At 44.7% G+C, this 13,103-nt stretch overlaps 1 protein-coding gene across 1 annotated transcript in view; it reads right to left on the bottom strand.

The window, feature by feature from the left end:
- URB1 (URB1 ribosome biogenesis factor) overlaps nt 1-13,103 on the bottom strand; it is a 703,763-nt gene that overhangs the window by 156,486 nt on the left and 534,174 nt on the right. Inside the window, exon 31 of the mRNA XM_078658408.1 lies at nt 5,796-5,956. Coding sequence (XP_078514534.1) covers nt 5,796-5,956 — 161 coding nt within the window. The remainder of the gene's footprint in view (nt 1-5,795; nt 5,957-13,103) is intronic.

Below are 13,103 nucleotides of genomic sequence, written 5' to 3'. Positions count from 1 at the left end.
TTTCTCAGGAAGTTGAAGAATTGCAAGAGAGTTTTTCTAACAGAAGAAAAATCAATTCATTCCGAAATAGTAGTGAACAAACATGAGGCTCAGATTGGTCTAATGCAAGCTAAACTTGAAGATTTGGAAAACCGGCAACGTTGACAAAATCTTCGAATTTTTGGGATTGTGGAAGGGGCTGAAGGAGCTGATCCCAGAGCATATATTGTGCATTTATTTCAGAAAGCATTTCCTGAACTATCGGATTGGGATTGGGACTCACAGATACAACGAGCCCATCGGCTACCTCTGATTCAACGAAATAAGGGGAGTCAGTATCCTCGCCCAATTCTGATCTACGTAGGTAACTGTTTGCTTCGTCAGGCAATTGCGTTAAAAGCGAGGCCAAATACTCCAGTTTCTATCGACTCTGTTACTTTTTTTGTTAGATCAGACTTAAGCAAACCAACTATGGAGCGGCGCTGGAAGCTTCGACAATACATTGACCGAATAAAGGATTTGGGGGGTTCAAGTTTTTCTGCAAGAGCCTGCCAAACTAAAAGTTTTTAAGAATGGCCGCACATATTACTTTATGGAAGAAAGTGAGATTGAGCAAGCAATGGTTAAATGGAAATTGGAAAAAAAATGGACAATGAACTGCGCAACCTAACTCTATCTTACGATGAATGATGAATAATTCTATATATATGTCAATTATGATCGAAGTTTGGCCGTTTATTTATTAGTTGAATTTGCAGAATATATGATCTTATTATTTTCTGATACTAGATATTGCAAGATGTGATACGTAGTTTTGAGTCTGCAGCATTAGAATGGCCGGATACTCGCGGCTGTGACTCCGCTTTTGCTGCCACTACAGCGGCAGCTGGGTTAATGGGGGGACCTGCATGGAGGGACAGAGATGGGAGGGGGGTGCGAGGTAGGGGTTGGGGGGGGGGGAGGGTGATTTCTCAGGGTAGAAAAGGCATCATGGGGATAAGTAGCTTAATGTTAATGCTTAGCAAGGCTGATCTGTATAAAGGTTTCAAGGATAAGAATGTGTACTATATAAAATGTATCAATTAAAATGTTTGGCATGGAATGTGGCGGGTTTAAACAGCAGGATTAAAAGAAGTCTAGTGTTTGAGGAACTTAGAATGTATAATCCACAGATAGCTGTAATAACGGAAACTCATATTGCATACAAAGATAGAAAATTGCTTAAACAACTGGGTTATGATATCTTAGTATGCACTGACTTGAATACTTCAATCCGTGGGGTGGCAATTTTAAAACAAAAACAACTTAAGGCAGAAATTAACAAAACCCTAACCGATAAAGCTGGCAGGTGGGTAATAGCATAGGTAACACTCGAAGGCTGTAAATATACAATCTGTGGTATTTATGCTTCTAATTTAGATGAACCCAAAATCATTGATCAAATTAATATGGAGCTGCTTAGCTGGGAAGGGAAGTGCATAGTATTGGGAGATTTTAACTGCATTATGAATTATAATATAGATACGACTAGAAGGGGTTCATTCCAGAGAATGCGGAAGACCCGGGCTGCAATTCTCGATCTTGCTGCTATCCATTCTATTAAAGCTGCATGGAGATACCTGCATCCGAATACAGCTGGCTATACTTACTATTCTGCCGCACATAAATCATGTTCACGTATAGACATGGCCTGGGTCATCTTGGAGACTAGTACTATGGTAATTTGTCCAAGAGTCACCTCGGACCATAACCCTATTCTTTTGTCGTTTGATATAGTAACAGAAAGACAAGTTCCTCGGTTTTTTTCATTCCCCAGATACTTATTTTTGGACTCTGTCTTTTTAAGCCAATTGAAAGATCACATAAGAGAATTTATAGATATAAATATGCACTCAGCCTCACCAATGATAGTTTGGGATGCATGCAAGGCAAGCAACCGTGGGTTTGCACAACAATATATCTGGCGACAAAATTCGGAGCGCAAATGCCAAAATGAGAGAATGACAGCAGATATACTTCATATTGAAAATCAACTAGCTGAAGCTTTATTGACAGGGGTGGCTAGCACGGAAGTATTAAGCTATAAATTATAAGAGTTAAAATCAGCATTAAAAAATTTATTTAGGGAAAAAAGTATTGCCAAATTAAAAAAATATCAGTTAAATCAGTATGAAAGCGGTGAAAGGATAGGTAAAATATTGGCGTATAAAGTTGCTGAAGATCAGGCTCAAATGGTTATTAAGGAAATTAAGGGGGCTAACAACCAAACATTTCAGGACCCTAAATCGATCTTGCAGCAATATGCCCAGTACTATCAAGATCTCTATACGCCGGAAAGTGAGGTTAATGATGATAAGATAATAAGATATATAGCTTTAAATAAAGTCAAAAATATGGATGAAGAACAATCGGACCAATTAATGAGGGAAATCACAAAGGTTGAAATCAGAACTGCTATTAACTCCCTGGCATCTGGCAAAGCCGCTGGAGAAGATTCGATCCCTTTAGAATTATATAAAATCTGCATGGAGGAACTGATACCATTACTATCTAAGGTTATTCAAGCTATTGGGAACGGGGAGCAAGCGCCCAAGTCCTGGAACTCTACTCAAATTATTTTCTTTTTGAAAAAGAACAAACCAGCTTATGAAAGAGGGTCATATAGACCCATATCACTTATAAATAGTGATGCTAAAATATTTGCAAAGGTTCTAGCGACTAGACTGGCACCATTAATGTCACAATTGGTGTCACCTCAGCAACATGGGTTCATACCAAAGAGGGATACTACGGCACATATCAACATGGCCATCACGGCGTTCGATGTGGCGCGGGTGGAGCCAACCCCACTCGGTATGATTTTACTTGATGCAGAGAAAGCATTTGACCGAGTGGGGTGGGGCTTCCTATGGGCCACACTACAGGCTTTTGGCATAAAAGGTCAATTTCTGAAGTGGATCCAATCTCTATACGATAAGCCTATTGGTAAAATCTGCTACATGGGAAAATGCTCCCCTACTTTCTCGATCAAACGTGGAACGAGACAGGGGTGTCCTCTGTCACCTCTGTTATTCGCCCTTATAATGGAACCATTCTTAATTGCACTGCAGAGCCAAGACCAGATTTCTCCTTTTTTATTTGGCTCGAATTCTCTTAAAATAACTGTCTATGCTGACGACATTGCGATTTATTCCACCAATGTGTTAGAAGCAATGAAGGGCATTGTAATAGAGGCAGGAACATTTGGTTTGGTTTCAGGATACAGGCTTAATACTGGTAAAACCCAAATTGTTATGAACTATAAGTCACTTACTCCATTGACAGGGGTTTGTGAGGCAGCTACCTACTTAGGGGTAAACATTTCATCGAACATTAATTCAATATGTGCCTTAAACTATGAGTCGTTATCAAGAGAAACTATTACATCATTTAAGAAATGGCATAAGCTACCTTTAAGTATTATTGGCCGAATAAATCTGGTCAAAATGAAGATTTTGCCTAAATACTTATATCTCTTACGCTCTATCCCCTTACGGGTAAATAACTCTTATTTTAATAGATTCGATGGTATTATTAGCAGCTTTATTTGGGAGTATAAGAAAGCTTGTTGGGCTATTACTTTACTTAAACTCCCATTCAACCAGGGTGGGTTGGATCTACCAGACATTAGATCTTATTTTTGGTCTGCTTTTTTGACTCGCTTCCGAAGTTTGAAGATCCCCAATAAGTGCTTGTTCTTGAATACATTTATGCTAGGTGAGGATGTAAATATGTTCCTTTACAGGTTAAATGACCCTAACTATTTCAAACGGGTGAAGTTCAAGACGGCACGGGACACTATTAGTATCTGGCGCTCCATTCTTGTCAAGTGTAAGGAATCTCTATTTCATTACAGAACCCCTTGTGGTTTAATCTGGGTTTTCCGGGAATTTTTCATGACCCAGCCGGTCTAGTACTATCTGATTCTGGCATAACAACGCTGGGAGATTTGTATGACCACAGGGGTTTTACCACATTTGAAAGTTTGAAGGGGTGTCATAATCTTATAGAGGGGGCCCGGTTTAAATATTATCAGATCAGGGATAATTTTGTTCGGAAACTAGGACTTATTACTATTTTTGATTCTGATTTATGGAACTGTATTTATAGGGAAACTGATAAAGCACTGATTAGTATTGGCTATAGAGTTTTAACTGGTTTTAGAACTGACGACTGTGTAAAGCTAGCAGAGAAATGGAGTAGGAAACTAGAAACTGACGTGGCGCCAAGTTTGATAACCTCTTCTTTAAATAGCTTAAATCGTTCTGTTCACTCCTCTAATCTTAAGCTGCAGCTATTTAAAACTATATGTCAACTTTATTACAAGCCAGATAGGATTCTTAAATGGGCAACTGATAACAGCAGTAGTGATCGCACGAAATGCCTAAAATGCGATCAAAGAGCAGCCGATATTACTCATATGTTTTTTACGTGCTCACAATTAACTGAATTTTGGAATGGAGTAACTAAAGTTTTATCTTTGAAACTGGCACGTCCAATTACATTTACATCCTTAGATGTACTTGTGGGCACGTTTGGGGGGAGCGGTTTCCAGTGTGATCTAATGAACATTTTAATTTCGTGTGCCAGATTGATAATAGCTAGGGTTTGGATTCAACACAACCCGCCCATGGTTATGGAATGGTGGAGCCTTTGTAAAGGAAATATATAATATGGAATTTGCTTTAGCATCAACCAGGGGATTGCAAACCAAATTGAAAGTGGAAAGAATTTGGGGACCAATAATGTAATGAGATTAGTATTTTTTCTCTTTTTGTGTTATTTAGCGTCTTTAATGCTTTATGATTTACGTACTGCCTTGCTTATGTTACATTAATGAATAAGCTATCCCTGTATGTATCTGTGAATTTTATGTTCTATGATATGCTTATCCCTCATGACGCGAATAAAAAAATATTTAAAATTAAAAAATTAATATTATGAACATCTATCACTGTTATGTGGTAGGATTCATCATTTTGGCAGCTCAATAATAATAACAATTATTTTATTTCTCATTTTCAGAAAAGGTTCTGTCTTACTATTGAAATAAATCACAAAAAAATTATATAAAGAGAAATGTGCGGCCCCTGAAGTCAATTATTACTAGCACATTCTTTTCATAATCACTGGAGAACATAACTACAGCAGGTAACAGCCCCAAGACAAAAAAAAATTATGCATCTCCTGTATGGGTTCTAGCGAGTTGCCAGCTAGAGCTTCTCTGCAAATCCCTGCTACAACTTTTCCTTTCATAAGCCACTGATGTGAAGTCCCACCTGCTCCTTGACCCCCGTACAATCCTCTCTCATGCCTTATACCTCCCTCATCTTGTTCAGTATCTCCTCTAGAGCCACTTTCTGCTATTACTTTTCTTCCCTGCTTACCTTTGTACCTACACAACATCTTAACCACTTTACACTTCGCTTAACTCACAATTCTTTCCCGTCCACATGGTTAATCGACAGTTCTCTTATTTGCCACTGATAGTTTTAAGACATTGTTTGATATATGTATGTGCTAAATGTTTGGTAATTGTAATATGACTTATTTTTTTTTTAATGTTAAGTGCATTGACACCAACACTTGGTAGAGCAAAGCCATTGAAAAATGTAAAATAAGCAGATAAAAGTAAGATTATTCATAGAAAAAGAGATTAAGAAACATGCACTGTGTAACTATGTTTATGTTGAGAAGATGTGACAGATTGCTTTCAATAAATTCACTCTGTAAATACATTTTATAGTTTAGGGCCACATCAGGCACCATCTGCATACCTGCCTCCTGTCGCGAAAGCGAGGACCGTCCAAATGAGAGTGAAAAGATCCCAGCACGTAATAGGCGGCTGCTCGTATATTGAAGTCATAACTGCTCAGGGCAGCCACAGTTAAGCCCAATGCATTGACTTCCACAAACTTCCGGCAATCCATCAGATACTCTGAGACATTGAAGAGAAAAGAATAAGTAATTTCAACAATGTTACAGAGCAGAGGAACAGAACAAAATATATTGAGACTGTTACACACACACAAAATAAATTCAAAAACAGAACACTTATTTACCACTTGAACATTCACCACCCCTACCTGGCTTTTTGACTTCAAAATCTTGCACATTCCACAATGACAAATGCAGTAACCAAAGCATGCTGGTTTGATTTGCTTGCAGGAGGGTCTGATTGTGAAAAAGACTTCATTCTTATGGATTCCAAAAGTATTTTCCCCTTATATTGGCAAATACAGATATCACAATCAAATGTCTTCCGGAACAAGAGTCGGGTAAGAACTAGAATCTTCTCAAGACATAGCAAACCTCCACTTGAGTGCAGTCCTGCTCTAGGTCAGTGTCATTTGAGGGTGAAGAGAAGACTGAAAGTAACCCTTGAGCCCTCTTTCAGAATACATGAAGCTTTGCGGCCGAGACGCATTTGACAGGCAAAAGCTGATATCTCTACCACAAAGGATAATGAGCCCTACTTTCTTTCATACTTATACATTCTTTGGAACCTCTTTAAGAGAAAACAGTGACACTTGTTTAAGACATAGCCTAAGAATATTTGTGACCTCCACTATGCATTAAAACAACAAAGGTTGGTGGGTGGGCAAAAAGCCTTCTAAATTTAATCAACTGAAAATTATTTAGGCTGCATTCCAGGCCATCTTGTGCCGCTCCCAACAGGGAGCAACCGCATGCACATGAGTCTTGGTCCAATAGGAAATGCGAGGCCTCGCCCCCCCCCCCCCCCCCCCCCGCCCCCCTTCAAATAGTAACAAGCAACCACAAGCTAGCTTTAGCCTTGTTACATCTTGTCAGGGAGGTGCAATTTGGATCCTGCAGGACAACGAGCAGAGGACTAGATCTCAAACCACTTCCAAAGTGAAAATGGTGCAAAAAAAACGCAAGTAAGTCTGTGCAAGTTTGTGGGTGTGAACACAGTCAAAGGCAACCTATCCTACAACACACACAGTTAATGCACTAAAAAGAACATTTACCTATCTCATATAATGTGACACCAGACTGGGGTAATAGAGCATTGAAGAAAAGAGATCAGGTTTAAATCTGTTTTACTGAGCAAGCAAGATAGCAACTGTCCACAGCAATCACCAGACTTAACCGAAGCACATGAAAACTAACAACATCCCGTCTGTCCTGCTGGAGCACTTGGTGAACAATAAGCAAACCCATCCTCCAATGGATACCAAACATAACCATCCTCCCTCTAAGCCCAGGCTGATGCAACTTTCAGGAACATACAATTCTTCTGCTGCTGTGTGCTGGAGATGAGGCCTCAGTGTCAGCCTTGTTCTAACTACACTGCAGTTCATCCACAGATTAAAAAGTATGGGAGCTGTTTCAAAGTAATCAGTGGGAAAGGCATTTGTTTTTGCAATAAAAGCTCAGTTGGTTAACGTGATCATTGCAGATGTCTGTGGGTGGAACCAGTCACAGAACTGAATTCTGGTTGGTGCACTGGGTAAATGTGTATTTGTATGGCTGTGAGATCCCATCCTGCGATTGAAAGAACTGTGACTATGCAAGTCATTATTAAAAATTGTATTACTCACAGTATAAGATAAGCTGCCGCACAATGTACAAAGAAACTAAGACTCAGATTTACTAACACTTATCAGATTTGCATCACAAAATTATATTGACGCAAATCCAGCGCAAAGTGTAATTTACTTTCCAACGCAATTCAGGATTTTTCTTGTAAAGTTGCCTAAAATGTAATACAAAATAGCGCTTTGCACTATTTTGCATCAAGGCAGCTAGTATGGGTGGTACATTGGCATTCTCATGCAACCACCCATGGATTTTGTCACAAATGTCTATCTTCTAACCTTGGTAGGTATTTGCACCAAAAACGTACACCTCGTTGAGCCAGGCAGAGCAGTGGAGTGACTTTAAAAGGTTGCCACATTTTCACACTTTGTATGTGTGCTGCCCTGCATGGGACATGTGGAGGTGCTCTGTGGCCTTCAAGCAGAAACCGATAGTGGTAAATACTCAAACCTCACAATTCTAGCTCAGTCGGATCTTTAACTGGACTTGCGATTTCAGAATTTTGAGCTAAATACAAAGCTGATAATGTGTGCTCTTATTTTTGTTTATTGAGCTATGGTATCAGCACACAATGCGGGATCCAGATTTGTGTCAACAGTCCAGTAGTATCCTCGTGCTTAATTTGAGTCGATTGTTTCCGTGGGCGAGACTTAATTGTCAACACCAGCGCTGTGGGCAGTCTGCCACAAGGTGGCGCTGTCTAAGATGACAACAACATTAGTAAATTATTAATTCAGTATACCTTCAAACTGGCTATTACCTGCCGTCCCCGCCTTCATTATAGCTTTTGGGCCTGGAATAGTCCGAATTGTCACAGTTATAGGAGTGTGATCGTTAGTTGTTGTGTTGTTAGTATCCATGCCAGGGGCAATGTGTGGTAATTGCAAACACAACAATGATGGACAGAATGTGGATCAATGTCACATTCACCCCAGTCCAAAGATCTGGGCCCAAATCCATCGTTTTTCCACTCCACACCACCCTGGGTTAGACAATGGCGATATGCAAATCAGCGCTGACCCTGTGCCCCATGGGAACAGTCCAGTCCGAACTACAAAAGCCATGTCCTTCCCAGAACGGAAACAAGCATCCGAGGACCGGCCCGGTTTCGAGGTAACACCTCTCATCAGCCCGGCTAGCTTGATTCCAGTGGTGTGGAGTGCCTGGGACTCACGTCTGAGCATCCCCAGTACACTTAGAGCGGTAACTGCAAACACAACAATGATGGACAGAATGTGGATCAATGTCACACATTCACCCCAGTCCAAAGATCTGGGCCCAAATCCATCGTTTTTCCACTCCACACCACCCTGGGTTAGACAATGGCGATATGCAAATCAGCGCTGACCCTGTGCCCCATGGGAACAGTCCAGTCCAGGCTTTTGTAGTTCGGGGTCAGGGTCAGCGCTGATTTGCATATCGCCATTGTCTAACCCAGGGTGGTGTGGAGTGGAAAAACTATGGATTTGGGCCCAGATCTTTGGACTGGGGTGAATGTGTGACATTGATCCACATTCTGTCCATCATTGTTGTGTTTGCAGGTACCGCTCTAAGTGTACTGGGGATGCTCAGACGTGAGTCCCAGGCACTCCACACCACTGGAATCAAGCTAGCCGGGCTGATGAGAGGTGTTACCTCGAAACCGGGCCGGTCCTCGGATGCTTGTTTCCATTCTGGGAAGGACATGGCTTTTGTAGTTCGGACTGGACTGTTCCCATGGGGCACAGGGTCAGCGCTGATTTGCATATCGCCATTGTCTAACCCAGGGTGGTGTGGAGTGGAAAAACGATGGATTTGGGCCCAGATCTTTGGACTGGGGTGAATGTGTGACATTGATCCACATTCTGTCCATCATTGTTGTGTTTGCAGGTACCGCTCTAAGTGTACTGGGGATGCTCAGACGTGAGTCCCAGGCACTCCACACCACTGGAATCAAGCTAGCCGGGCTGATGAGAGGTGTTACCTCGAAACCGGGCCGGTCCTCGGAGGCTTGTTTCCGTTCTGGGAAGGACATGGCTTTTGTAGTTCGGACTGGACTGTTCCCATGGGGCACAGGGTCAGCGCTGATTTGCATATCGCCATTGTCTAACCCAGGGTGGTGTGGAGTGGAAAAACGATGGATTTGGGCCCAGATCTTTGGACTGGGGTGAATGTGACATTGATCCACATTCTGTCCATCATTGTTGTGTTTGCAATTACCGCTCTAAGTGTACTGGGGATGCTCAGACGTGAGTCCCAGGCATTCCACACCACTGGAATCAAGCTAGCCGGGCTGATGAGAGGTGTTACCTCGAAACCGGGCCGGTCCTCGGATGCTTGTTTCCGTTCTGGGAAGGACATGGCTTTTGTAGTTCGGACTGGACTCTTCCCATGGGGCACAGGGTCAGCGCTGATTTGCATATCGCCATTGTCTAACCCAGGGTGGTGTGGAGTGGAAAAACGATGGATTTGGGCCCAGATCTTTGGACTGGGGTGAATGTGTGACATTGATCCACATTCTGTCCATCATTGTTGTGTTTGCAATTACCGCTCTAAGTGTACTGGGGATGCTCAGACGTGAGTCCCAGGCACTCCACACCACTGGAATCAAGCTAGCCGGGCTGATGAGAGGTGTTACCTCGAAACCGGGCCGGTCCTCGGATGCTTGTTTCCGTTCTGGGAAGGACATGGCTTTTGTAGTTCGGACTGGACTGTTCCCATGGGGCACAGGGTCAGCGCTGATTTGCATATCGCCATTGTCTAACCCAGGGTGGTGTGGAGTGGAAAAACGATGGATTTGGGCCCAGATCTTTGGACTGGGGTGAATGTGTGACATTGATCCACATTCGGTCCATCATTGTTGTGTTTGCAGGTACCGCTCTAAGTGTACTGGGGATGCTCAGACGTGAGTCCCAGGCACTCCACACCACTGGAATCAAGCTAGCCGGGCTGATGAGAGGTGTTACCTCGAAACCGGGCCGGTCCTCGGATGCTTGTTTCCGTTCTGGGAAGGACATGGCTTTTGTAGTTCGGACTGGACTGTTCCCATGGGGCACAGGGTCAGCGCTGATTTGCATATCGCCATTGTCTAACCCAGGGTGGTGTGGAGTGGAAAAACGATGGATTTGGGCCCAGATCTTTGGACTGGGGTGAATGTGTGACATTGATCCACATTCTGTCCATCATTGTTGTGTTTGCAGGTACCGCTCTAAGTGTACTGGGGATGCTCAGACGTGAGTCCCAGGCACTCCACACCACTGGAATCAAGCTAGCCGGGCTGAAGAGAGGTGTTACCTCGAAACCGGGCCGGTCTTCGGATGCTTGTTTCCGTTCTGGGAAGGACATGGCTTTTGTAGTTCGGACTGGACTGTTCCCATGGGGCACAGGGTCAGCGCTGATTTGCATATCGCCATTGTCTAACCCAGGGTGGTGTGGAGTGGAAAAACGATGGATTTGGGCCCAGATCTTTGGACTGGGGTGAATGTGTGACATTGATCCACATTCTGTCCATCATTGTTGTGTTTGCAGGGGCAATGTGTGGTGCACGCTGCACTGGCCTCCTGACCAAAGCCCCGGTACTTTTTTTCTTTTTCACAAATTAAGCACCGGTACCGCCTGCTTTAGTCGTCCCCTGTTCAAGTGTTAGGTCCCAGGCGCAGGTAGGAACCCATAATGAATGAATCAGCATTTAAAGACCAGTGCAGCTGAAGGCAAAGCGCCATGAAGCTGGTACAACACATGATGCGCCCATCAAGAACACGTCTTCTAAATTACATAGGGAAAGCAGAAACAGCACAGTAGGTAGAGCTGGGGCGGAGAGCTTACAGCGCCCATCACTGGCCCCTCTGCTGCTCCGGGGCCCTGCACACCTCCAAGGCTCCGACGAGTCTCTATTCAAGGAACAGTGCCAGAGGAACTTTACATGCAAAGTCAAATGAAATAAAACGTGTTCATCCACCCGGCACACATTAGAACGTACCCGGTCCTTGACATGATCACTCTTACAAGTGATGTGCGACGGAGAAGGTACGCACGGCTGCGGGCGCAGGGACACTGCCAGGCAATGATGTTTGGAGAACCTTGAGCAGAGCCGGACAACTGCTGTCTCTCGTCAGATCCCACGTCTGATAAGAGGGGGCGTGGAACAGCTCTTGAGAGTAAAACCTTGAACCGAATCCAAAGGTGGCCGTGGAAATAACAACATGGACTAAATAAAACATTCGGACAAGTACAAGCCCAAAATGTTAACTTCAGTCTGGGAAACCGTGGCAAGGTCGTGCACTCGCTGTACGTACCACCAGAGGCACAAGACAACACAAGGTCAGCCAGGGCCGGACCGGGAGTCTGGTCAGGAGCCTGGACCAGCAGAACGACCAGGACACTGGACCACTAGAACGACCAGGACACTGGACCAGCAGAACGACCAGGACACTGGACCACTAGAACGACCAGGACACTGGACCAGCAGAACGACCAGGACACTGGACCAGCAGAACGACCAGGACACTAGACCAGCAGAACGACCAGGACACTGGACCAGCAGAACGACCAGGACACTGGACCAGCAGAACGACCAGGACACTGGACCACTAGAACGACCAGGACACTGGACCACTAGAACGACCAGGACACTGGACCAGCAGAACGACCAGGACACTGGACCACTAGAACGACCAGGACACTGGACCAGCAGAACTACCAGGACACTAGACCAGCAGAACGACCAGGACACTGGACCAGCAGAACGACCAGGACACTGGACCAGCAGAACGACCAGGACACTGGACCAGCAGAACGACCAGGACACTGGACCAGCAGAACGACCAGGACACTGGACCAGCAGAACGACCAGGACACTGGACCAGCAGAACGACCAGGACACTGGACCAGCAGAACGACCAGGACACTGGACCACTAGAACGACCAGGACACTGGACCACTAGAACGACCAGGACACTGGACCAGCAGAACGACCAGGACACTGGACCAGCAGAACGACCAGGACACTGGACCAGCAGAACGACCAGGACACTGGACCAGCAGAACGACCAGGACACTGGACCAGGAGGCTGGACCTGAAGAATGACCAGGACCCTAGACCAGCAGAACGACCAGGACCCTAGACCAGCAGAACGACCAGGACACTGGACCAGCAGAACGACCAGGACCCTGGACCAGCAGAACGCCCAGGACACTGGACCAGCAGAACGACCAGGACACTGGACCAGCAGAACGACCAGGACACTGGACCAGCAGAACGACCAGGACACTGGACCAGCAGAACGACCAGGACACTGGACCAGCAGAACGACCAGGACACTGGACCAGTAGAACGACCAGGACACTGGACCAGCAGAACGACCAGGACACTGGACCAGGAGGCTGGACCTGAAGAATGACCAGGACACTGGACCAGCAGAACGACCAGGACACTGGACCAGCAGAACGACCAGGACACTGGACCAGCATAACGACCAGGACACTGGACCAGCAGAACGACCAGGACACTGGACCAGCAGAACGACCAGGACACTAGACCAGTA

The sequence above is a fragment of the Lissotriton helveticus genome, chromosome 8 (genome assembly GCF_964261635.1).
Source record: "Lissotriton helveticus chromosome 8, aLisHel1.1, whole genome shotgun sequence".
NCBI classification, from domain to species: domain Eukaryota; kingdom Metazoa; phylum Chordata; class Amphibia; order Caudata; family Salamandridae; genus Lissotriton; species Lissotriton helveticus.
This window is presented reverse-complemented; position numbering and strand designations above follow the sequence as displayed.